Raw genomic sequence first — 23,692 nt, 5'->3', positions numbered from 1 at the left:
ATGCTATACGAAGCGTCTTTTGACTTTTCCTTCATAAACTCAGGATTTCTGCCCCTCTTGGTGGCAGCTACTTTCCGTCAGCATCTGGCTGGCTGTGGTCTGCCTAAAGAATGCACCCCAGCTCAGAGCAGCCCTGGCCAGGACACCCCACAGCCCAGCTGGTACCCAGGCCAGCACTTGGAGCTCTTGTTTTTTGACATGGGATGCACAAATCGACATTTTCCGTGAGTACCTAGACACAGGCTAATGAGCGCTAGAGAGAGAGAGAGAAACGCTTTTATCTGCTCAGGGGAAGCCTCTGAACAGCACACGCATCCCCTCCAGGGGAGCCTCTGGTCAGCTAGGCTCTCATTCTCTGAGGATGTTAAATGTAGCACGGGCCGTCTGAGTTCCTCGGCTCAGGCCAGGGCACAGAGCTGGGAAGCAAAGCAGCTCCCCCTCCAGCCGACAGGACAGGTGCACTTGGCCAGGGGACAAGGTCATTCCTACCTCCAGGGGGCTGCGATTAGGAACCTGAGCTGGAGTCCTAGTGACCTGCTGTTTGCTTCAACAATTCTTGACCAGATAAAGCTGGCTTCCAGCACACCTTAAAGTGCCTGGCACTCTGGGCTTGATTCTTTCATGTTTTCGTCAAACCATCTTACCTCCCTATGAGTCTAAGAGATCAATTTGGAGCTCTCTGATGTTGAACGTGGTCTCAGCTGGAGCTGGCTGATTCTACACACGTACAAATTTGCGTGTTATCATTTATTGAAGAAAAGGATGTAGCTACGAGGAAATGAACATTAGCCCACTTTGAAGAGGTCGGATTGCTTCCTTCTTCTGCTTAAATGTTCGTGAAAGCTTCGCGATTCTGGTTTCTAACCCACAGTATGGGATGTTCTGGCTCCCACTCGGGAGCTTTCCTACGCGGCTGCCAGTCTGGGCCCATCTGGGGCGGGAGGGGAGGTGGCGGTGGTGGCAGGTGTCACTCACTGTTTCCGTAGGGAGGCGGCTCAATGCAGCCACACAGCTCGCCTCCGTTTTCCAGCTCACAGGTTCTGTTGGGACAGTCCGCCCCCACACAGGGATCTTCAACCACTCCTGCTAAAAAGGAAAACAAACAGAAACACGCACAACTTGATTTTCACACCAACGCAAGGCAGCGTGTGGTCACACTCTGGACTTGCCACTTCAGTGGAACTGATGATGGTCAGGTAGCAGATGCAAATGAACAGACAGGCCAGCCTTTAATAAATAATGACAGAAGCTAGTAATCAGACCCTTGCTATGTGCCTCATGCTTTGGTGCCGTTATCTCCTCCAACCCTTGCAAACTCAGCCAGCCAAGTATCATCGCCCCCATTTCACAGCTGAAGTGTGCCCAAGGTCACACACAGATGAAGGGAAGTGGGGAAGATGGAAGACACACTCTTAATTCCTCAGACACTGTTTCACAATCACAAGCATGGGGATCTTTATATAAAGAGTGGAGTCCAAGCCATTTACCTCTGTTCCCAGCACCCAGCCCCCTCATGGTTGGTGCTCAAGAAATACTTGTCAAGAAGGGAAATTTTAGAGCTACTAAGGTCCCAGAGAGGTCCCTCAAACCAGGACGTCTTAGTCTGTTTCGATTCATGGTCCACCTTCCCCATTAACCTCTACTTGGGAGGCAGTGAGCTCCACTGAAAGTGCCCCTCGTGAAATCAGCTCACAGCTCTCTGCCCTCCAACCCTGGGAGATCAACGGGTAAAGATGGAGACCAGCCGGCCAGCCCTCGACAAAGTGATGCCACCAGCAAAGCTGTGCCTTTGACTCAGAAGAGAGCCAGCAGAAATAAAATAATTCTCTTACAGCAATTCTCCTTCTCGATCCACTCGGTGCTGAGGATCCCGAAGGAGCGGCAGGACTCCCCGTAGGCGGCCAGGGAGCCGCAGAGCTGGAACTTCTTGTGGTTGTAGCAGCCGTCCAGGTAGCAGGACTCGTAGAAGGGGAGGGGGTCCAGCAGCCCGTAGCAGGGCTGGAAGAAGCCCTTCATGTCCGTGAGCTTCAGGCAGTAGCCGTCGCCCTGCAGCTCCTGGATCTGCACATTGTCACACATGGCCGCGTACTGTGAGAACTGCAGCTCGTTGCAGCTGGGGGCGAGAGGGCTGGTCAGACCGAGGGAAGCACAGCCAGCCGTCCGAGATGTCCGGTGGCCGGGAAGGCCATGGCCATTATCCCTTCTGCGAACCCAGAGGTTAGTGGGGGCTGCTGATCCCAACACTAGTCGGCTCTGTGACCTCAGGAAACTCAGGTAATTTCTATTGTTACACCACTGGGATAAGTGAGGGTAAAACAAAATAATAAATTGGTAGCCAAAGTGTCACACGAAAGGTAAATATTGATATAATAACCATTAACCTTGGAGATAACTGACTGATATAATGGGTACAATGACTATTAATAGATGTTGATATAATAACCAATAACAATAATGTTAATAATGATTGGTTAATTAACCAATAATAATCGTAAGGTCAGTTGGAAGGATTAAAGATTTGAAAGGAAATCCAGAAGCTTCTAAACCAGTTCCAGTTTAGCTTTCAGAGACCAAAAGCAAAAGCTTCATAAGAAGAGTGGTGTCTGAAATCATTTATAAAGGAAGAAAGAACTGGAAAGGAAGCTCGAACAGAATCACAATTCCTCAGGAGGAAGGGAACCTTGCTTATCTTTGGAAGCCCCAGAAGAGCTTAGTCTAAATGTCTAAAGTAGTCATTTTTCGAACTGTGGGCCCAATAAATGACATTTTAGAGAAAGTATCCCATTAGGAATTCTGGAATCCAATCTTGGCTTTGCCACGTACAGGATCCCCTCACGTAAATTATTCCACTGCAGCCTCCATTTAACCTAGGAAAGGAAGAGACTGGACTAGACCTTGCCTCATCTTTCCAGCTCTGGGCCCCAGAATTCACAGGACAGTCTAATCTATGAGGTGTTATTCAGTTTGCACCTGCAGAAGGGTCAGAGAGGGTCTGGAGTGTCACTTCCACATTTAGCTGGGTATTTAGCTGATGTTTGGCGTGTCGAAGCACAACGCGTCACAGCCATGATCCAAGCAAAGAAATGCCAGGAAAGAGGAGCTTATCTATAGATCCAGAGAGGAACTCACATCATTCGGCAGCCCCGAGGGTTCCTAAGTTAAACACTCTTGGAATAACTTGTTTAATTCGTTCTGTCTCAGTTGCCCAAAGAGGGGCCTGATCATAACCTTGGTGATTCCTGCTTTCTTGATTCCCACTAAACTGCACCTTCACAACGACCACCAAGCTTCCCAGCACTGGGAGCGAGGGCTAGCCCTTCTCCTGGGTCAAGTCTTGTTTTTGGGGGTGGGTAGTTAGGTTTATTTATTTATTTTAATGGAGGTACTGGGGATTGAACCCAGGACCGGGTGCATGCTAAGCACACACTCTACTAGTGAGCTATACCCTCCCCACCTGGGCCAACTCTTAACCCCACCCCCAGCAGAGGTGCCCAGTCCCAGTTGGGCAGCTGGCCAAGGCTTCAGAGCTCCAATCCCAGGCACACTCTTCTGGTTAGTCAAGGGCTGGATGATGCCAAAATTTAGACTTCTATCATCTAAGATCAGTTCCTTCCTCTGTCATTCAAGAAATTACTGTGCCTATTTGTATGATGAAAATCCCAAAGACCTTTGGCTCAGCTCTTTGTAGGAGAGAAAAGGTGGTGCTGGGGAAGGTGCCTTCCTCCTTAAAGCCTGTCAGGGATGGCGGAGGCTCGGGGACACCGAGCCGGGTGGCTGGAACGCTCACCTTTTCTGCATGCCGTTGGTTTTCCAGCTCTGGGCCAGCACCACGCTGCTCACCACCGGCTTTCCCCTCAGGGTCACATAATCATCAGTTAAGTCCCCATTGAAGTTGCCACAAAGGCCGCACACTTTGTTCTGCAGCCTCTCACTGATGCTGATTTTTATGACGTTGAAACCATTATAGTGTATCTGGATGTCAGGGCTGGTGTCAATCACCAGGAAACCCTCCCTGCTGTAGATTTTGGTTGCCAACCCGGTTATAAACGGAACATTCACTTGTGTGCCATTCACCTGTTAAAGGATAAAGAAAAAGTAAATTACCCTTAAAGCAGAGGTTGGCAAACATTTACCAGAAAGGGCCAGAGTAAATATTTCAGGCTTTGTGGCCCATATGATCTGCATCGCTTTTCAATTCTGTCCGTGTGGAAGGAAAGCAGCCATGGATAACAGTAGCTAAATGAGCAAGGCTGTGTTTCAGTAAAGCTTTATTTACAAAAACAGGCAGCAAATAAATCTGGCTGAATTCCGTATTTTGCTGACCTCTAGAATTTAAGAGAACTCATTCATCTTACAGTTTGCCCCCAAAGAAGCAAAATATAGAGGCATAGAGATTTAAAAAAAGTTAGAAAAGTATAACCCATAACAAATGGCTGGATTTTTGTATAAAACTTTCCCCGGCGTAAACCAATTACTGAAAAGGAAATCCCAGTCCTGCGTCTAAGACAGTTAAAACGAATCTGGGGATCATTGCTTTGTTTATTGTTTCCCTGCATATAATGTTCAAACGGGAGTTGCCCTCCCGGAGGTCCTATAGGTAAACATTTTCTCCATTTGCCATTTTCTTGCTCTATAACAATTTCTTTTCTTAGCCCTTAGGACAGAACGTAACACACCTTTCCTGTACTTACAAAGTAAATTGTTCTTCCCCGCCACCCCCACCTCCAGGTCATTAGTGACTTTATTTTCTTTAAAAAAAAAGTAGAAGACTTTTAAAAATATGATTCTTTACTGTTTTGATGACTAGGGGTATTTTATTCAGCACAATGTCAGTTTTGCTCTCCGGCGAACGCTTTCTAGCTGCTGTATTCATGACCAGTGCATTTGTGCCTATGTGGGACAATTTGCAAAAGAAATTGGAGTGTCAAAAACAGCAGCAGCTTTCACTGAAGTTAAAAATCAGTATTAAAATCCACTCTTCCTTTTAAGCTTGCAAAATACTGCCAGCTTTCTGCCTAATGCTGGATACTAAGCTATTTGATGACTCTTCAAGTCAAGATACTCCCAGTGTGTGATTATCTGAGCCAGTGGTGGAAAGCAGATACAATCACACTCAATACCAAAAACGTTAATGTGGATGTGCTGGCTCTCCCCAGCCTCTCCCTACCGGGACCCAGAACACTGGGGTCTGACTCCATGGTTCTGGTCTACCTGCTGTGACCAGCCTGGTTTAGCTGAGAGACTGGGAGTAACTGCCACTAGTTCAGAGCAGATTATCTTCTTAAATGGGAGGATGGGAGGTATCCAGGTTGGAAGCATGTATCAGGTTATAGGGTGGGTTGGAGATTGGCATTTATTTACATACATGTCTAAGAGTCACAAGAAACCAGGCAGCCTGCCTAAGAGAAATCCACCGTATTTGGCTTCTGTTTTCTTTCCCTTGGCACGGCATAGGGGGCGCTCTAATACCAAGAGACCACCCAGCTCTTTTTTTTTTTTTTTTTTTTAACTTAGGTGGCTGTGTTTATAGGCAAACTAGCCTTCCCTCAGCTTCTAGAAAGGATGGCAGAGATGAAAGAGTGGGCCTTGGTACAGGTGGGCAGAGCCAAGAATAATTTAAAAGGCTCCTAAAAACGAATGAGATGCCTTTTGGATATTAATTCAGAGTAAAAGGGGACTTATCTCCCATTTTATCACCTGAAGCTCTGTTAGCACCCACGCCGACCTTACAGCCTTGAGGCATTGTTCGTTTCCTGCAAGGCCTTTGGAATTGTCAGCGAAGGACTAACCAGGGCCCGTGGTTAGGCTGGTTACCCTTTTATTCTTTAAAGTCTGGTCCCCTGTGTGCTGTACAGCTGAAGCAACGGCCTGTTACCCTCAAACCTGGTCATCTGGGAGAACCACAGCAAGCTGGCCCCTAGCCAGGCCCTCGTTCCGGGGCACGCTTCTTAAGGGCGGGCGACAGGTTGTCACCTTGACAGTGTTGCGGTCGTTGATGAGAATCTGCTCCTCGTTTATGTAGAAGTAGACGGGCGAAATGATGGTGAGGTTGGGGGCCGACCACTTGTCGAAGTTGATGATGAGCTGGAAGGAGATGTCGGGGAGCTTCTGGCAGATGGTGGAGAGCACGAAGGCGCAGTTGGCCGGGAAGCGCAGGAAGGCGCCGTCAAAGGTGCGGAAGACGCCGCCGCCAGCCGCCAGGCAGTAGGAGGTCTTGGTGCGGAAGCAGCCGCGCACGCCGTTGCGCAGCGCGCACTCCTCGTCCGACTTGCAATGGCGCGGGTCGCACTGGATCAGGTTGCGCCGGAAACAGCGGCAGCGCCGCGTGCAGTCACTGTTCCAGAACAGCTGCTTGGGCTGCAAGAGAGCGGGAGACTCAGGCTGCCGTCGGCGTTGGGGACCCCAAGGCCCAAGCAAGCCCGTGGACCCTTTCCGGGCCGGCCTGGCCTGTCTTTAACGCGGCTGGAATTTGCAACAGGGAGCAGCAGGGGGGGCTGCTTCCATTCAAACGTTACAGCAATCCCGTGTAACTCACATGCCCAACGGTGTGCAATTTAGCCTTTACTGGTTTCAATCAAGAATTTGGGAATCTTTACGGCTGGATTGTAGAGCTAATCACAGCCGAGCAGAATGTGCAGCCATTAGAGGAAAGAGGTGAAGAGGAAAAACATTTGGTGGGGAATTAATCGAAGGAGTCCCAGCTCCACTTCAAGGAAGAAATTTTAGTCCACTCAATAATGATAAACCCCACCCTTCAAATCTTACATAGGTTAAAAGAAAGTGATAACCAACTCTTACGATGAACCATTTCAACATTTCACAATACTCACTGTCCCAAACTTTCCCCTTGTATCTAGTCTACTTCTAATTTACTTCTGATGAAAATGCCCCTATTTCTGTGTGTCCTGAAGTGAGAAATCTAGGTATCGGGGGCTCTACCAACCTCCCAGAGCGTCGGTTTCCTCTCTCCAAATTGGAGGTAATAATAATGTCTTTCATGGCAGTTGTGAAGATTAAATTAAATAAGACCTGTGAAGCACACTTCCCGGCTGAGAGCAGGTACTCAATAAATAATGGCTGTTACTACCGGAGAAGAACCGCTCATCCTCTTTGAGATGGTGCGGAATGGTATCAAGTTACGTTAAATACCTGCGACGAAGCGTCAGTCGGTAGCAGCGACTATTTTCTGCTCTTTCTGCAATCTGTAGACACAACTCTACTTGGTGGAGTTTGTGCTCTTAACCTTGCACTTGGTCTAGACTAAGAGTTCCAAGGAACTGCTGGCATCTGGTCATGACCGTCCTGGTGGGGTGTTGCCCCAGTAAGTGGACTACGTCATAGAGATACGGGTACTCAGTGTATGAACTCAATCTTCCAAAACAGTGCTGATCCAGAGAAGAGGCTTTAATGGTATAATAAGAAAGCCTATGCTCCTGTCTGGTCACCGCTTTCTGCTTTAACTGTAGATGTATCAAAACCGTGGAGATATATACAAAAAGAAAACCCTGGCTATCAAGCATAGATATGACTCAGACCCAAGGGTAAGTAGACAGAGAGTAACATCTTCCAGGAAAGGTTTCTCAATTTGGTCCACTTCAGGATGCCCCTGCTGACTCTTGCATCCTCAGAGTAGTTCCTGGAACCAAGTCTTCCTCCTTCCGGACCTGTGAAATATTCTGGGTGCCGGTAGCCTCACAGATCGACTTCCCTTCTCTTATCAGATTTGCAGAATAATTGAGTGGATGGTCTGGCTTCTCTCTGATAAGAAGTCAGACGTTCCGTGGGTGGAAAGAGAAAAATAACCTGACGGCTGTGGATATGATCAAGGGTAAATAACTCATCCCACAGGAGAACTTGATCAGGAAACGAGCATCGCAGTAAAGCACTGACTGGCCTGGTGCCGCCTTCTCTACCTTAATTAGACCTGACAACGACAGCTGGGTGATTACCCTACATGCTAATGGCTAGATGTGCTCACTCTTTATTTCCGAAGAAATCTGTTGTATAAACAAGCCTCCAAGCTTGTCTGAATGGTGGCAAGTAGATGTGGGTTATTTGTTCTGTGAGTTTGTTACTTCCCAGATATCAGCTGTTGTCAAAACCCACTGACTTCCTGATGAAAAGCAGATAATAATGTTTGGAGTGCTAATAGCTGCCGGGCGCCGTCCTGTGCCTTTCCTGAGCGCTCCAAGGGCTTTTATGTGCATCATTTCATTAACATGCCCGGATATTTTATTTATAAAATGCTTCTTAAGAGAATAACAAAAACAATAGCAATTACCAGTTACTGAATGACCAGGTGCCAGATACTAAGGCACCTGGCATAGACTATTTATACAATAACCACACTGAGTTGAAATTATTAGTAACGTGTGGTAGATAGAGGCAGCAGAAGCTCAAAGAAGTGACACAGTTTGCTCAATGTCACGCCACCAGCGCTGGTTCAGTTAGGATCAAACCCAGATCTCATTCCGTTATGTCACAGACACTCAAGATCTCTGTGGAGGGGTGCGTGACACTCTTGATTGATGGGCACATTTCGGTAAGTCTCCGGACAGGGGAGCAGAGATTAGAAATAGTTGTTGTTCAGTTTTTAAGCCTGGTTATCTCTTCTCCCAGACTGTGGGAAAATGGAATCTGTTATTCTTTTCTCCCACGTGTTCTGCCTTTTCCTTTCAAATAATCAATATTTCTAAGAGCTACCTTCAAAACTCACCTCTCACAAAAAAAAAAAACCTTGTTTGATCAGTTTTACTATTTCACTCGACTCCTCCTCGCCTTTCCAATATGAAATTTAAACAAGCTTCCCACCGAAAATGAGATTGAAGATAACTTCCATATTCATTCTCTTTTATTTCTTCTCAAAGTAAAATCACCTTAGTGCTTCTCAAATAAGAACAATGCGTCTTTACGAAAAGGAGACATTATTTATTTTTTGCCTAGTTTATTTCCAATTCAGACATTTCAATTAGATTTGTTTTTAATGCTGCGATTCTATTTCATTTTAAAATTGATTAGTTCTGTAGGGTATTATTTTTCACTTGTTGATACGTTATTTTGTAATTGTCCTCTTGTTCTTTAAAGTGCATTATTCCCCCCTCTCCTGAATAGATTTTTAAGTTCCTTAAGGCAGGGAACATGCTTTATCATCCTCGGTAGCACAGTGATCTGCAAACAGCAGCTATTCTTCAGCTGTAGTTGTTAAGTGTCTGCTCGGCAATGTAAGGTGTTGACATCGTTTAAACAGGCAATGGGCTGGAGGCAGAGCCGAGGGCGAAATACCGTCTCCAGGCAAGATCTTTTCTAGTTTAGTATTACAGCACAGAAAGATTGCAGGGCAGAGAAGTAAATGATTTCACGAGCTAGTATGTTTCACTCAGTGCCATCTAAGGAGGGCATTTTCATCAGCTCTACATTAAGCCACCAAAGAGAGAGAAGCAGAGGGTAGGATGTAGGGACACAGCATTAAGCGATGTGGACAGAACTCTCTGGGGACTGTACCAGAGTGACAGAGGACACGCCTGGAGATGGTAGCCCTCACTCCCGCTCATGGAGCTTCAACAGCCAGAAGACAGGAAAGCCACTCCTCTCAGCCTCAAGCTCCATATTTTCCCGTTAAAAATGTCCTTAGCGAAGACAGCAACGAATGTCAGCTTCCCCGCCATCATCTTTCCAAACAGTAGCCCCATCAGAAACTTTCAAAGGAAGACTTACAGGAGAGGAAATGGAAGGGGCCTAGAGAAGGGCATGGAGGAGAAACGCAAATGCCAGCGAGGAGGGGAGGAAAGGGACGCAAACGCGTGTCCAGAGCCGGGATCTGGGTTCCAGATGCTCTGCAGCCCCGTCCCCCTCCCCATGAATACACCCCACCGTCTTCCCAAGCAGGTGGGAAGGCGGGGGGGGGGGGGGGGCCGCGCCCAGCCTGTGGGGTCTGGAGGAGCCGGCGGCGGGGCAGCCCTACCTCGTAGTACTTGCCGTCGGAGTAGCAGCCGCAGCTGTGGGGCAGGATGCAGCGCCTGCCGTCCAGGACATAGCCCGCGTCGCACTGGCAGCCCTCCACGCAATAGTGGTTGCAGTCGCTCTTCAGGCGGATGGCGGCGCAGCGGGGCTGGCAGACGCTCACGCAGCTCTCGTAGTGGCTGTTGGGAGGGCAGGTGACGGCTGGAACGGGAGACACGAGTCAAGACCCTGCCATCACCGGGACCCGGACGGGGATCAGGCCTCAGGGCTGTCGCTCCCCAACCTGGGGAGGCGGGGCCTGGCGCGGAGTAAGCCTCGTCACATCCCCGTTACTGCGCGCTCTGCCTGTGCAAAGCCTCTCTGACTTGTCGCTGTCACTTGTCACGAGGTCCCTCACACCATCTTTGTCCGCTCCTTTGCCTTCTTTTCTGAGGCTCTGTCTAACCTGTTGCCTTAAACCCACCTCCCAACACTCATCTTGACTCCAGTGGGTCACCTGACGGCCTCCTGGGGCGCCCCACACTCACTCCTGCCTTTAGGTCTACACTCGTGTTGATCCCTCCTGTGGGCCCCCTTTTTCTCCTCCCAGCCTATCCAAGTTCCCCATTCTTCACGTCCCAATGGAGGCCCCGGTATTTGAGAAGCTCCCTACTCTTACATCAATACCAACTCAGAATTCCCACAGGCAGCAAGAAATACAAACCAGTAGTTTATAAACAAGCCCCTGAGCCCCTGGATTTCTGAGGTAGCAAACGGGCACTGTGTGTGCATGTGTGTATGGACTGACCCACGCTGACACAGTCAGCTATGCTCTGTGGTTTTTGAATGCGGGCAGGTGCTTTTATGGAAGGCAGTGGGGGTCCTGGTTCAGAGGTGGGCTCTGGAGCCAGCTGTGGGAGACCAGAGCCGTCACCTAGCGTCCCTGGGCCTCAGCTCCTGGTCCATACAATGCAGATGCCTGCGGCACCATTCATGGCTTGTTGGGAGGGACTGAATGAGTCTGTGTGCTTAGAACAGTGCTTCGCACCTAAGGGTTCAGTGAGTGTTAGCCAGTCATTGAAGACAGGTTTGCTTAAAAGTTTTACACAAACTATTATTTTAATCAATGTATACAGAGAAGCACAATTACTACCATGTAGGGATTTCTCCTCTGTACCATTTAGCCTTGAATTGTTCTGTGTGCACTGCTGTGTGGTGTGTGTGTCTTACGTGTTTCTGACGCTGCTGCGGTGAACATCTTTGTACGGATATCTTTGCCCTCGTGAGTGAGTGAATCAATGCGATAAATTCCTGGAAGCGGAATTACTGGGTCAGAGGGTGTGTGCATTTAAGGTTTTGATGGATGTAACCCAGCTGCCCTCTAAAGAGGCTGTGTTGGCGTCTCCTCCTACCAGGGCTGTATGAGGAGGTTTGCTTTCCCACATCCCCACTGGTTATTTATCACTAAACTTTCTGGTCCTTGGAAATACGAAAAGTTACATGCTGTATCTATAAGGGATCACTAACCAGGCTATATAGAGAACATCTAAAAATGAACCACAAAAACAACCTGATTCAAAAATGAGCGAAGGACTTGAACAGACATTTCTCCAAAGAAGATGTATGAATGGTCAATAAGCACATGCAAATCGACATCACTAATCATCAGGGAAACCAAAAGTCCAATACGGTATCACCACATACCCATTAAGATGGCTACTATCAATAGAATTTTAAAAAAAGCAACAGAAAATAACAAGTGCTGCCAAAGATATGGAGAAATTGAAACCCTGTGCACCGTTGGTAGAAATGTAAAATGGTACAGCTACTGTGGAAAACAGTATGGTAGCTCCTCAAAAAGTTAAAAATAGAATTACCATATGACACAGCAATTCCACTCCTGGGTATATACTCAAAAGATTTGAAAGAAGTATCTCAAGGAGATATTTATACACTCGTTGCCATAGCAGCACTATTCACAATAGCTAAACCGTGGAAGCAATTCAAGTGTCCATCAGTGAATGAATGGATAAGAAAAATGTGATCTATACATATAATGGAATATTATTCAGCCTTAAAAAGGAAGGAAAATCTGCAATATACTACAACATGGATGAACCTTGAGGACATGATGCTAAGTGAAATAAACCACCCACAAAAAGACAAACACTGTATCATTCCACTTATATGAGGTATCTAAAGTAGTTAAGTTCATAAAGACAGAATATCGGTTGCCAGGCGCTGGGGCAGGCAGGGGTGGAGCATTATTGGAATATTATGGAAATGCCAAGTTATTTAATGGGTACAGAGTTTCAGTTTTGCAAGATGAAGAGTTCTGGAGATGGATGGTGGTGATGGTTGCACAGCAATATGAATGTACTTAATGCCACTGAACTGTACCCTTAAAAATGATTAAGATAGTAACTTTTATGTTATGTTATGTGTATTTTACCACCAGAACAAAATTTTGATGCTGTTTCTGCTGCGTCCCTATGTCATTTGCATTCTATGTAAGGTTGATTATCTTTTCATTTGTTTGTAATCCATTTGTATCTTATTCTGTGAACTGTCCCTTGCACATTTTGCTTGTTGAACTTTTTCTTATTAAATTGTAAAAGCTCTTTATAAATTAAAAATAGGCTTTTGTCTGTGACATGTTAAAAAATATTTATCACTTGCTGCTTCTTCCTTCTTTTTTTTCCGGTCCATTTGTTTTTGCCGTGTAGAAATTTAAAAATTTAAATGGTCAGATTTATCAGATTTTCCCTTATGGCTTTGAGTGTTTTGCTTAGAAAGACCCTCTTTACTGCAAGGTTACCAAAAATACTCCTTTGTTTTCTTCTAGAAGCTTTATAATTTAAACGTTTATGTTTTATCTTGGTTCTGTCTGGACTTTATTTTGAGTGAGGAAATGAAAGAAGGGTTTAGCTGTTTTCCCTCTGCTGGTCGGCTCTTTATTGAATAATACATTTTCTCAGGGATTGAAATGCCAGCTTCACTGTATCCTATTTTCTCTTTAGTGTGTGGACCTATTTCTAGACTTTCTCATCTGTCCACTGGTTGGTTTTTCTGTGCATGTGCCAGTTTTAATTCCTGAAGCTCTACAATATATCTGGGTGTATCTGGGAAGATACACTGCCAGTCTGGAGATGTCCACTGTTGTTTCGAGTATGCTATTTTGCCAACGGGACAATAAACTCCATATTTTATATTTCTGAATCTCCCATGACCCCACCCAAAACAGTCCTGAGAATACGACAGGTCATCAATCAATATTTGATTCTTGAAAACAAACTTCTAAGTTCCTGATTCTGAGTTTTTTCCACCCTAGTGAAGCACGAAGAGCTGTGAACGGTGACAGCTCTGCACCTGGATTTCTGTCATGGTTATAAATGTGTCTCTTGCCGCGGCCAGTGGACGGATGGGGCCTGTGTGCCCCAGGTGGGCAGAATGCACCAGTCCCTCTGAAGAGAAATGCAGCAATGCAGTAGAGCTGAGGGGGGCTTTGGAATCAGACTGCCCTGGTTTGAGCCCCAGCTCACTGCACTAACTAGCAGTGTCGCCTTGGGCAGATGACGTACCCTCTCTAATTGTCTGCTGCTTCCTCGTCTGTAAAATGGGGATACTAACACCTGCCCCATCGAGCAGTTGTTAAGATAAAACGAGGTCTGATTTGGCAAAGCTTCCAGTACAGCGCCTGGTACCTCAAGGATCCCTTGTGTTATAGCAGTAGTAATAGGATTTTTTAGTTATTCAACTAGAATTTATTGGGTTCGCAGAGAAGTATGTGAGAAACCCCCTAACTCCCAGCCCTTGGACCCAGGACGCTGAAGTAGCAAAAAGGAAAAATGGCCACGATACTGCCCCTCGGCTGACCGCTCCCCAGGTGTTCGGCACCCGGCGGCTCGGGCTCTGAGACATTGTCACACTTAATTCTCACAATGACCCGCCGAGGTGGGAAGTTGCCTCCCAGCCTCCCTAGACCTGATCCTACAAAGCCAGGAGCTCCCCAGCTCCCCGGGGCCCCTGGCCTGACCAGCACTGCACAGTGGGGGGAGCACCGTCGCTGGGGCCACCTTCCAACTTACCCAAACCACTTTCCTTGGAAAGTTACTGAATTTCTCCGAGCATTGGTTTCCTCCTCTAGAGAACGAGGCTGTTAACAGTGCCTACTTGACTGGGCTGCTGGAAAGTCACAGGAGGAAACGAGGGAGGACTCAGTGCCTGGCGCACAGTCGGAGCTAAGTGCCTGTCACCTGCATCTGTTATCTTCTCTCACTGTACCCTCACCATCCAGAGCTTTAATTCAAGTCCCCCATTAAGGGACTGAAAGGATGACAGATTCAGCTGAAGGAATTTTAAGGAGGGGTTAGTAATTAAGACACTCGGCCTCCCATTTCCCCCAAGCCTATTTGTTCAACTTGGGTGGAGGAGTTTTCCAATGCATTTGCAAATAAGGTAATTGAGTAATAAATTATCCCATTGATAGGAACAGCCAATATCATTGAAAACCAACAGCATTCTCCCTTGTTACCAATAAAGCAAACGTTTAACAGGCACTTCTGGTTTAACCTCTTTTCTCTTGCAAACACCATTCTCGTATCTCAACGTGAGGGTATGGAACTAATTCTCAGTGGGGGGTGGGGCCGGGAGGTGCCAGTCCTGTCCCCACTTCCCGGAGGTTAACATCATGTCAAATATGGTTACGAACAGCAGTATTCAAGACAGCCTCTCCATGGTCACCGACCTCTCGGATGGAGCGGCTGAGTTAAGACTCAGTCTCCCGCAGCTTTTCTCCGCTTCTGAAATTCAAAATGGAAAACTGAGCTGCCTCCAACTGTGTCCAGTCCCCCTCTCCACCCACACAAAGTATAATTCAAAGTATAATTTTTTTTTCTCTTATTTTAGCTTTTCTTTTTGCCAGTCACCACCACCACCTCTTCAGGCACTGTCTTTTGGATCTCTGCCCCATCCTGAAATGCCAAGGTAGGGGAGGCTCTGTCCCTCTTGTGGTGAGGACGGGTGGCCCAGGCAGGAAGGGGACCCACGGCCCAGGGTGAGGCGGGACAGACTCTGCTCTGAGTGCCTTGGATAGAGCTGCCCGCGACCGTGTACAGAGGAGGCAACCAAAGTCTGGACAGGACTGTGAGGAGGGGAGAGGACAGGCTGCTAGTGGAGGGGACAGGAGGATAAGAAAAATGGTCTTCATACCCTGTGCGAAGGGTCTCCGTTTCCCAAACTGTTCCCCATCCTGCTCCAGTTTCAGCCCTATCGCTCCACAGAAGTAGGGGACCTTCTTCCTCAAAAGTAAGGTCAGGACGGTTTACTTACTTGATTCCTCTTCCTTCCCACAGGGGACAAAAATCAATACCCATAACTTAAGGTGAGAGTTCCTGGCATGAGCCGCCTCTGAAGCCAGTTCTCCCTGGTGATTTCCCTGCCCACTGCAGCTGGAGGCAATGACTTCTGGCCTGCGCTGTCCCCTGGCCCCACCCCCGCCGTGCCAGAGAGCGGAACAGCCACCGTGGCGTCGCTGCGGGAAAAGAGGGCCCTCTCCGCGGCAGGTCTCCAGAGGCAGCAGGCAGGGTCTCCTTGCGAAAACTGGGTCCCGAGCCTGGTTTTCTGACTGAGAGGAAAGCAAGTTCTCTCACCCCACTATGCTCACCCCGGTGAATCCAGAGTAGCTCTGGGGATATATCCAGACCCTGACTTTTTTTTTATAGGCGTTATTTATTTTCCTGAAGTCACCAGAGGCCAATTAGTCTGGACAGTCACTCCTGCTGGCATGGCTCTCCCCAGCCCCGTGCTCAGGGACTGAGCCTGGCTGAAAGGCACCTTTTTCCTCCCCCTCCCTTTTCCTCCCACCCTCCCCTCCCAATCTACATGACTCCAATGACGCGGAATTTCAACTAACCGTGTGAGCATTAAACGACAGCACTGTTTCTGTTTTTTCATGCAAACCTCCCTTTTCCAGGATGGAAAAAGGGAGTTTATTCTCCAGGACCCCTGCTGGATCACTTATGTAGCGCTCTTTGCATTCAGCATCCATTTGGAGCCTTTTTCATACAGTTAGGCCTAAAAGAAATGTGCTATAGCTAATGAGATTGAGATGGGAAAACAGACCAAGGCAGATTGGCCAAAGACCAGTAGTGGTTTCTCTTGCCCATTTTTCCTATTGTGATGTGCTGAATGCAGGCAAATTCTTCCAGCCCGTAGTGCACCAGTAGAGTGGATGGGTTGGGAGTAGGCGCTCTGGGGCTGGAAGGTCAAACTGACTTTGCCACTGAGTTACTAAACCCCTCTGAGTCTCAGCTTCTCCCTAATTGGGTTATTGAGGAGATAATGTTGATAAAGTGTGTAGCACTGGGCTTGGCTCAGAGCAAGCCATGAGGACAGCAACGACCTCACTTAACATGCACGGAGTGTGCTGGGCTTTCCATCTGATCCCCTCAACGCCGTTTCTGTAGCACAGAGGGTGTGGGGCGGGGGCTGGGGGAGGTCCTAAGAACACGGGAGGGAAAGCGAACTGCTTCAAGGTCAAACTGATCCAAGCTAGAATCCGGGAGCTCTATTCTTTTGCTTTTTTCTTTTTTTTTCATTGAAATACAGTTGACGGGAAAGATTGGTGTTAATTTCAGGTGTATCTAATTCTTTTTCCAACGCTTTTAACATTCTGCTGTATTTCATCCATGCAAAGACTGATACACGACATATATGTGTCAAATAGAATAACACACTAAGAGAAAGTGTATAAATTATCAGTGCAATGAAGGGTCTGTGAGGTTCTAGAACTAACTAACTAAGCCACTCACTCACTCACTCTTCCCCCATTAGTCCTTTGTTAGAATCTTACTGTGCCCTTTCGGAGTCCAAATGCTCTGTGCTTCACAGACATGATCTTATTTCATCCTCAGAGGAATACATGAAATAAATGGTATTAACCCCATTTTATAGATAAGATAATGGAGGCTCTGGGAGGTTAGACATCTTGTTTCAGATAACAAACGCAATTCCAAAGTGTGTACCCTTAAATTGCCCCACTCAGTCTGCTCTGACTTCTACAGAGCTGGGTGACCGGCCTGCCCACACCGACCAAGAAGCAAGGAGAGATGAGGGAAGGACTCACAGCAGGGTGTGTAATTCCTCCAGCCCGTCACGGCGATCCCCTGGGTCTGGCAGGTGCTGGCGTAGTTCTGCAGCCAGCTGCAGGCGGTCTGCACGGCGCCCCCGTCGATGCAAGCGTCAAACAGGCAGTTCTTGTAGAAGAAGGTGGGGTTGACCTTGCTGTGGCACCTGGTGAAGCCCGCGTTCTGGCTGGGGATCAGGCTGCACAGCTGCTGCACTTTGGAGAAAGCTTCCACCTTGGCACAGGACGGGCAGCGGTCGCCACAGCCAACCTGGCAGAAGGTGTCCCGCCTCGCCCAGCTCTGTCCGAACTCGTTGACGCTGGAGGCCAGCAGCCCCATGGGCATCTCCAGATCGTCATCGGGGTTGCCATTATAGCGGCCGCACAGGCCGTAGGTGCTATTCTGCATGGCCCGGGGGACCGTGATGGACAGGAAGGTCTTCCAGTCATACACAACCTTCAGGCCGAAATCGGTTTCCAGCACCACGTGGAAGCCAAAGGAAAAGATGTTTATCTTCCCTTGTCCCAGCTTCAGGGGCAGATAGAGCCGTTCACTGTTGACCTGCGAGAGAAAGAGGGTTGGCGTAGAGAAACAGAGTTGAGCTGGCCCAGCAGTCCCCCAGCTCTTCTAATGATCAGCCCGGAGACGCAGCCCCGGGGGAGCTGGAGCAGGTTGAACACGATCTTTGCATTTAGTGTTGTTTCTGTCAGTCAACTATTATTATTAAGATTTGAACAGACTTGAATGACTATCCTTTGTACACTAATCTACCTATTTATTTCAGTGCCTTCTGTTTATAGCATTATTTCCCCCAGGAGTTCAAACCGTTTTCTCCAAGGTAATGAGAGGGTAATAAGAATTCAATTAAAGTTTAGACTGAAATACCAAAACCTCGAACTCTTTTGTGTTTCTAATTCCAGTTCTACTGTGGGTTTATTTCAGACAAGCCCCAATTTATTCATTCCATTAGGACTTTCTTTTTCCTGAAGAATGACTTGACTTTGCAGGTCCCTCTGCCGAGGATGCCAGTCCTCCCGGGCCAACGTCCTTCTCATCCTCCAGACCCTGCTCAGATGTCGCCTCTTCTAGAAAGCAAGATTTTCGGAGCCTGCGGTCCGATTTGATCCCTCCCTCGTCTGGGCAACCAGAACATGTTATTTACACTTCTCTTGTGTTCGTCTGCACCTTCGGCCAAGATCCAGCACGTGTTCACTGCTATGGGAGCACCCATCACATCTCCCTTACGTGACGGCTGGCTGTCTACACCTCTGTCTCATCTGCAAGATTAGCAGTGACTTGAGGGCAGGAATCACACCTTATCGATCTGTGTATCACTCTCTCCTCGTGACCAGTTGGGCGCCCAGCACAGTGCCTCACACAGAGGGCACCTGCTGTGTTTCCTTTCACAGATTTTTAATTCAGAAAACCAGGAGACCCCTTAATGTAAAACTCCAGCACTGTGTGGCCCTTGCACCGTTTTGATTCAGACAGCCCCTGGGTGAGTGCATAACGGAAGTCAGAGACAGTTGTGCGAGAAGTGTGCGAGAAGAAGGTGGCTGCCTACGAGCTGGTCTAAGGTTGCTCTCTGACCGGAAACACCTTCCCCCCTGACCTTCATCTCTCTCCCATCTGACACCCCTCCCAGCCCCACTGCCACCACCTTGGTTCAGACTCTCATCACCTCCCACCTTGACTATTGAATCTTCTCCTAACCGGCCTGCCCACCTGGTACTGCCCCGCCCCTCCATTCACTCCCTGTGCGTCTCCAGTACTTTTAAATGCAATCGAAAGCAATTGATTCAATACTTAAAACCCTCTCCACAGCTTGAATAAAAAGTGTGATACACTTAGCACATCCCACAGGCCTCCCAGACCCAACCCACGTATTCCTCCACTCCAGCGCTACCTCGCACGTGGCTTTCCCCAAGTGGACGAAGCTGCACCATTCCACTGGGACACTCCCTTTGGCATGGGTGTGATGGTGCTATCTGTGTCCCACCCAAGATCCCATCCTCTGCATTGTGTTTGTCAGTCAATGATAGCTCTCAGCTGGTCTTGGCCAAATGGGAGGCATTTGGCCCAGGAGGTTGTGACCCCCCATTCCAGCCCTACCCGTACCCTAAGGGCAGCCCTCGGCCAACGACTGACTGACACAGGGGACGAACTGTGTGTGCAGGTCATGCACCAGAGCGCCTGGTGGCCCAGGCTGAAGCTGGTGTCCAGGTGAGACCACATCCTTGAGTTCTCTTCCCCTGGTGCTTCCCTCACTTTCCCAGGAATCCCCATCTCAGACTCTACCTCTAGGGAACTTGACCCAGACAGCAAGGTTGCCCTTCCCCCACCCTCCACTCTATGGGGCAGTATTCACACTTCAAATTTCAGCTCAGCTATCTCCCTTTCTATGAATATCTGTCCAGGCAGAATTCACTCATTCACCCAGTAGCCATCAGTTTGGCACTACTGTGCACCTAGCTCTGTGCTAAATGCTGGAATAAAGCACAGGGCTCTTCCCCCAGGCGCTCACAGGCATGTGGCAGAGGCAAGTGCGTAAACAGGTAATAACAACAGCGTCCGACAGAAGCAACGATATCGCTAAATAAGTGCGCAGGCAGCGGGCTCAGCCAGGGGGACAGGGTCAGGGACGCCGGCTGGGGCTCACGCCCGGCCCGGGGCCGGAAGGGTGAGTGGCATCGGTCAGTCGAGAAGGAATGAGAGCGAAGAAATGGGAATCCCAAGGAAAGGGCATAGCCCAAGCCAAGGCCAAGAGAAGAGGGAAAGCCTGATAGATGTGAGGAATTACAGCAATGTAATGCTGCTGGAGCATAAAATGTGGCCTTAGGGATGATGGGAGATAAAAACGGAGAGATGGGGAGGGTCTGGAAGGCCTCGTATGTAATGTCCCATGAGATCGAGTCTGAAAAAGACCCATTCATTTTGCAAAAAAAAAAAAAAAAAAAGAAGAAGTCACCAGTGACCTTAATAAGAGAACTTCAGCTGTGTAGAGACCAGAGGTTAGACTGCAGAAGTTAAATAGCAAATAAGAGACACAGAAGCAGAGAGGACTCTCTCCAGGAGTTTGGTAAGAAAGGGGAGGAGATGGATGGGACCGAATTGGTGTCAAGGTTTGGTTTAGAATGAACATGTTTATGGGGTGAAGAGACGGACCCAAGACACAGCAGGGGAGGAAATGACAGACGGGCAGGAGCCTGAGAAGGCAGAAAAGAGAGGGTGCGGGTGGAGAGTAGCCACAGAGAGGAGAAGGAGGACTCATCCTCTGCATGGAAGAGAGGAGGCCAGGAGGACGCTGCAATGGGCATTTCAGCAACAGGGAGGAGGGGGGAGGAGGAGAAAGGAGGTCACGCCTGGTGAGCGCAACTCTCTCAACTGGGAGGCTCAGACGCATGGGTGCCATGTAAGCACAGAACACAGATGTGCAAGGTCACCGAGGGAAGCCGATGCCGTGGGGACTCACACGCATAAACTCAAGGCTGTGCACCCAGGGGCTCACGTGCTCTGCCTCAGCTTTCCTCCTGAGTGGCCCCGAATTCTATATTCCTGGCTACTGAGTGTCAAGCAGGAGGCGATACCTTGGGGAGGCCACGGAACTGGATTCCAGTCCTGTCATTGCCCAGGAGAACCCAGGAAAGGCAGATCTCTGACCTAGACAGGCCTGCCCCTCTGTATGTGAAGCCCTGTGAATGTCCCCTCCATCCCTGCCTCATTGCCCTGTCTGTCTGTGAGTGAGACACAGAGGGAGAGTTTGGTGAGGGAGCAGCACTCGATGGATGAAGGATGCAGGTGCAGAGGAGGAAAACAGGGCAGGGGATGAGTGCGGGGAAATGTGTTTCTAATATTAAAGTGTCGGAAATGAGGCCACACACCAGCTTTTCAGTGGAGAGCTTTTCTTTAGACAACTGGTCCCGATCTGCTGTGACAGCCTCTGCCACTGTTCTGAGGTCCCTCACAACACCCTCCCGGGTCTCCACTGAGGTTTCCTTTACCCGGGACGCCCTTGCCTCATTCCTGGCCTGGCTAACGGATGCCTTCAGAGCTCCGCTCCTGGCATCCACCCCCGGTCATCCCTTCCTGAAAGGCTTCCCTCCGCATCGGTTCTCTCATGACCCCACCATGTCCCACTTTTGTGGGACTTCACATCACATCCACGTTACCTGCGAACACGTCTGTCTCCCACTAGACCCTGAGTTCTCTTAAGACAGAACCACGTGTCATGTTTCTACCCCCTGGGCCTGGCACAGAGCAAGCATTAATATAAGCCCATCAAACGAAATTGAACCAGAGTGATGCTCAAATCTCCCTCTTCTCTGATGGCCGTGGGATTGGCAATAACTGAGAAAGACACCAGCTGGGAGGGGCCCGAAAGCCTTTCCTGCACCGTGTGGGACCGGGCTGTGCCAAAGCCTGGGGGAGGTGGCAGGAGAGAGGCCCTCTCCATCGGGCTCTGGCCGTGGATGGCTGACATGGGGGTTCCGGCAGTGCCCAGGGGTGGCTCGTCTTCCATTGCTCACCCCCGCCACTCTGTCTGGTACACAGAGGGTGTATTTATCCCTCGTTTCCTGTGGCTCGGTGGCTTTCCCCATGTCCTCAGGACTGCTTAACGCAGGGAAAGGTCAGAGTCACAGCAGGACCAGTGTCCCGAGGATTCGCTTCCATGTCACTCCCGTCTCTGTGAGCACCCGCAGTGACCCAGGCCTGTGCCGTGTCTTGCCCGGCACGTCACTGCACGCTGTCACTGTGACGGCTGTTATTCTTCTCAGGGAGAGACGGTGACTAATAATAACATCATGGGAAAAACAAATGCAAATCATTGAACAAGCAGACCCTGTAATGCATATTAATAATTCAGAGTAAACACTAAATCCATCCCCCAGGCCCCCAAAGAAAAGATCTTCCAAGCGTCCTGGACTCGGTCTTCCTGCCAGAGATTTGAAAGCTTTATACTCTACTCCCAGCTTGGGCACATAGGACATCTGGTGATTCAGAAAGACAGGCCCTGCAAAGTGTCCCCCTCAGCCCTTTTAATCAATCCCTCCTTGGTACCCATTACTCTCTAATTACCCCCTGTTGTGGGTTGAATTTTGTCCCCCTGCCAAAAAAGAAAAAAAAAAAAGGTTGCAGTCGTAACCCCCAGTACCCGTGAATGTGACCTTATTTGGAAGTAGGGTCTTTGCAGATGTAATCGAGTTAAGACGAGGTCATCCTGGAAAAGGGCGGGCCCTCCATCCAATGACTAGTGTCCTTAAAAGGAGAGAGACATGTGGCACCGAGAGACAGAGGACACAGAGGGAAAAAAGCCATGTAGAGATGGAGGCAGAGATGGGAGTCGTGATCAAACCAAAGGTCACCTACAACCACCAAAAGCTAGGAGAGAGGCCTGGGGCTGGGGCTTCCCCAGAGCGCCATAGGGAGCGTGGCCCTGTTGACGCCTTGATTTCGGACTCCTAGCCTCCAACTTGGGAGAAAATATGTTTCTGTTGTTTTAAGCCACCTAGTCTATGATACTTTGTGAGGGCAGCACTGAGGACTAACGCGCCCTTCCCTCTCCATCTCTTTGTGGGAGGAGGAAACCAGCTGTGTGGTTCTCACGGCTTGACTTTAGCCATGGTGGCATCTCGCGAGACTCGAGCAGGACACGTGCCAGAAGGTGAGCTGATCCGCGAGGGCCTTGGCCTCAAAGTGGAGGGAAAGGGAGGGAAACACCCGTTGAGACAGTGGGACCAGCAACCAGCGAGGAGAGATGGGAGACCCTGGAAAAAGAGTAAGTGTTGGCGAGGATCTGATGTCTCTACGTGAAAATAACTGGGTAGGAAAACACGGGTAGCCTCAGCTGTCCACACACCTAGACGCCCAGAGTGTGGAACCCAAGGCAGAAAATACGACTTCATTGTACACTGGACAGACCGGGCCCATGAACAGATTATATTTTAATAGAAGAAAAACACCCTGAAAGGTAGAAAGTTGGGAGCAAGCATGCTGCATGTCGCAGAGCTAAGGAACAACATCGAAATGTACAAATGTTAAGGGTGGAAATACAATGAGACGGGGAGCAGAGGAGAAACGGACAAATACGATGCAGCCACATGGGCAAAATGATTGATGCGTTCGTTCTGACACAGATGATGAAAATGAAGGAGAGAGAAGTTATCGTAATGAGCAGCTTTGACTATCCAGACATCTGCTGGGAACCTTATGTGGCTAAAAGTAACACATCTGATATACTCCTAACTTGCCCTGGTGGCAGTTTCCTCTCTCAGATTGCTGAAGATGTGGCCAGCAGCAAAATGAAAGTCGTAGGAACCTTGGAGGAAAGGACTTATGTCGCCTCCTTCATTCGTTTGACAAATGCTTTGAGTGTCACGACGTGCAGTATATTCGTTCGACATAAAGGTGAACCAGGCGTGGTTCCTGCCTTCGAGAAGCCCACAGTTAGTACTGAGTGAGGTGGACGTGAACATCACGGAAAAATACAGTGTGATTGATGCTTGGACGATAGAGGAACCAACTGTTAGGGGAAGCTCAGAGGGAAACGAGCAGGAGAGTTTAAGTAAAATGTCCAATAAAGGGAAGAAAAGTAGGCAGAGGGAGACTCTGTCTTAGATGCTAAGAAG

The 23,692-nt window shown here is 48.8% G+C and overlaps 1 protein-coding gene across 1 annotated transcript in view; it reads right to left on the bottom strand.

Annotated features, from left to right (window-relative positions):
• The window catches only part of TECTA (tectorin alpha), a 65,759-nt gene that overhangs the window by 9,525 nt on the left and 32,542 nt on the right, over positions 1–23,692 (bottom strand). The window contains exons 11-16 of the mRNA XM_031443475.2: positions 17,066–17,627; positions 9,962–10,161; positions 5,974–6,357; positions 3,788–4,074; positions 1,833–2,128; positions 976–1,086 (exon numbers count right to left, since the gene is read on the bottom strand). Coding sequence (XP_031299335.2) covers positions 976–1,086; positions 1,833–2,128; positions 3,788–4,074; positions 5,974–6,357; positions 9,962–10,161; positions 17,066–17,627 — 1,840 coding nt within the window. The remainder of the gene's footprint in view (positions 1–975; positions 1,087–1,832; positions 2,129–3,787; positions 4,075–5,973; positions 6,358–9,961; positions 10,162–17,065; positions 17,628–23,692) is intronic.

Source organism: Camelus dromedarius, chromosome 34, assembly GCF_036321535.1.
Source record: "Camelus dromedarius isolate mCamDro1 chromosome 34, mCamDro1.pat, whole genome shotgun sequence".
NCBI lineage: Eukaryota > Metazoa > Chordata > Mammalia > Artiodactyla > Camelidae > Camelus > Camelus dromedarius.
This window is presented reverse-complemented; position numbering and strand designations above follow the sequence as displayed.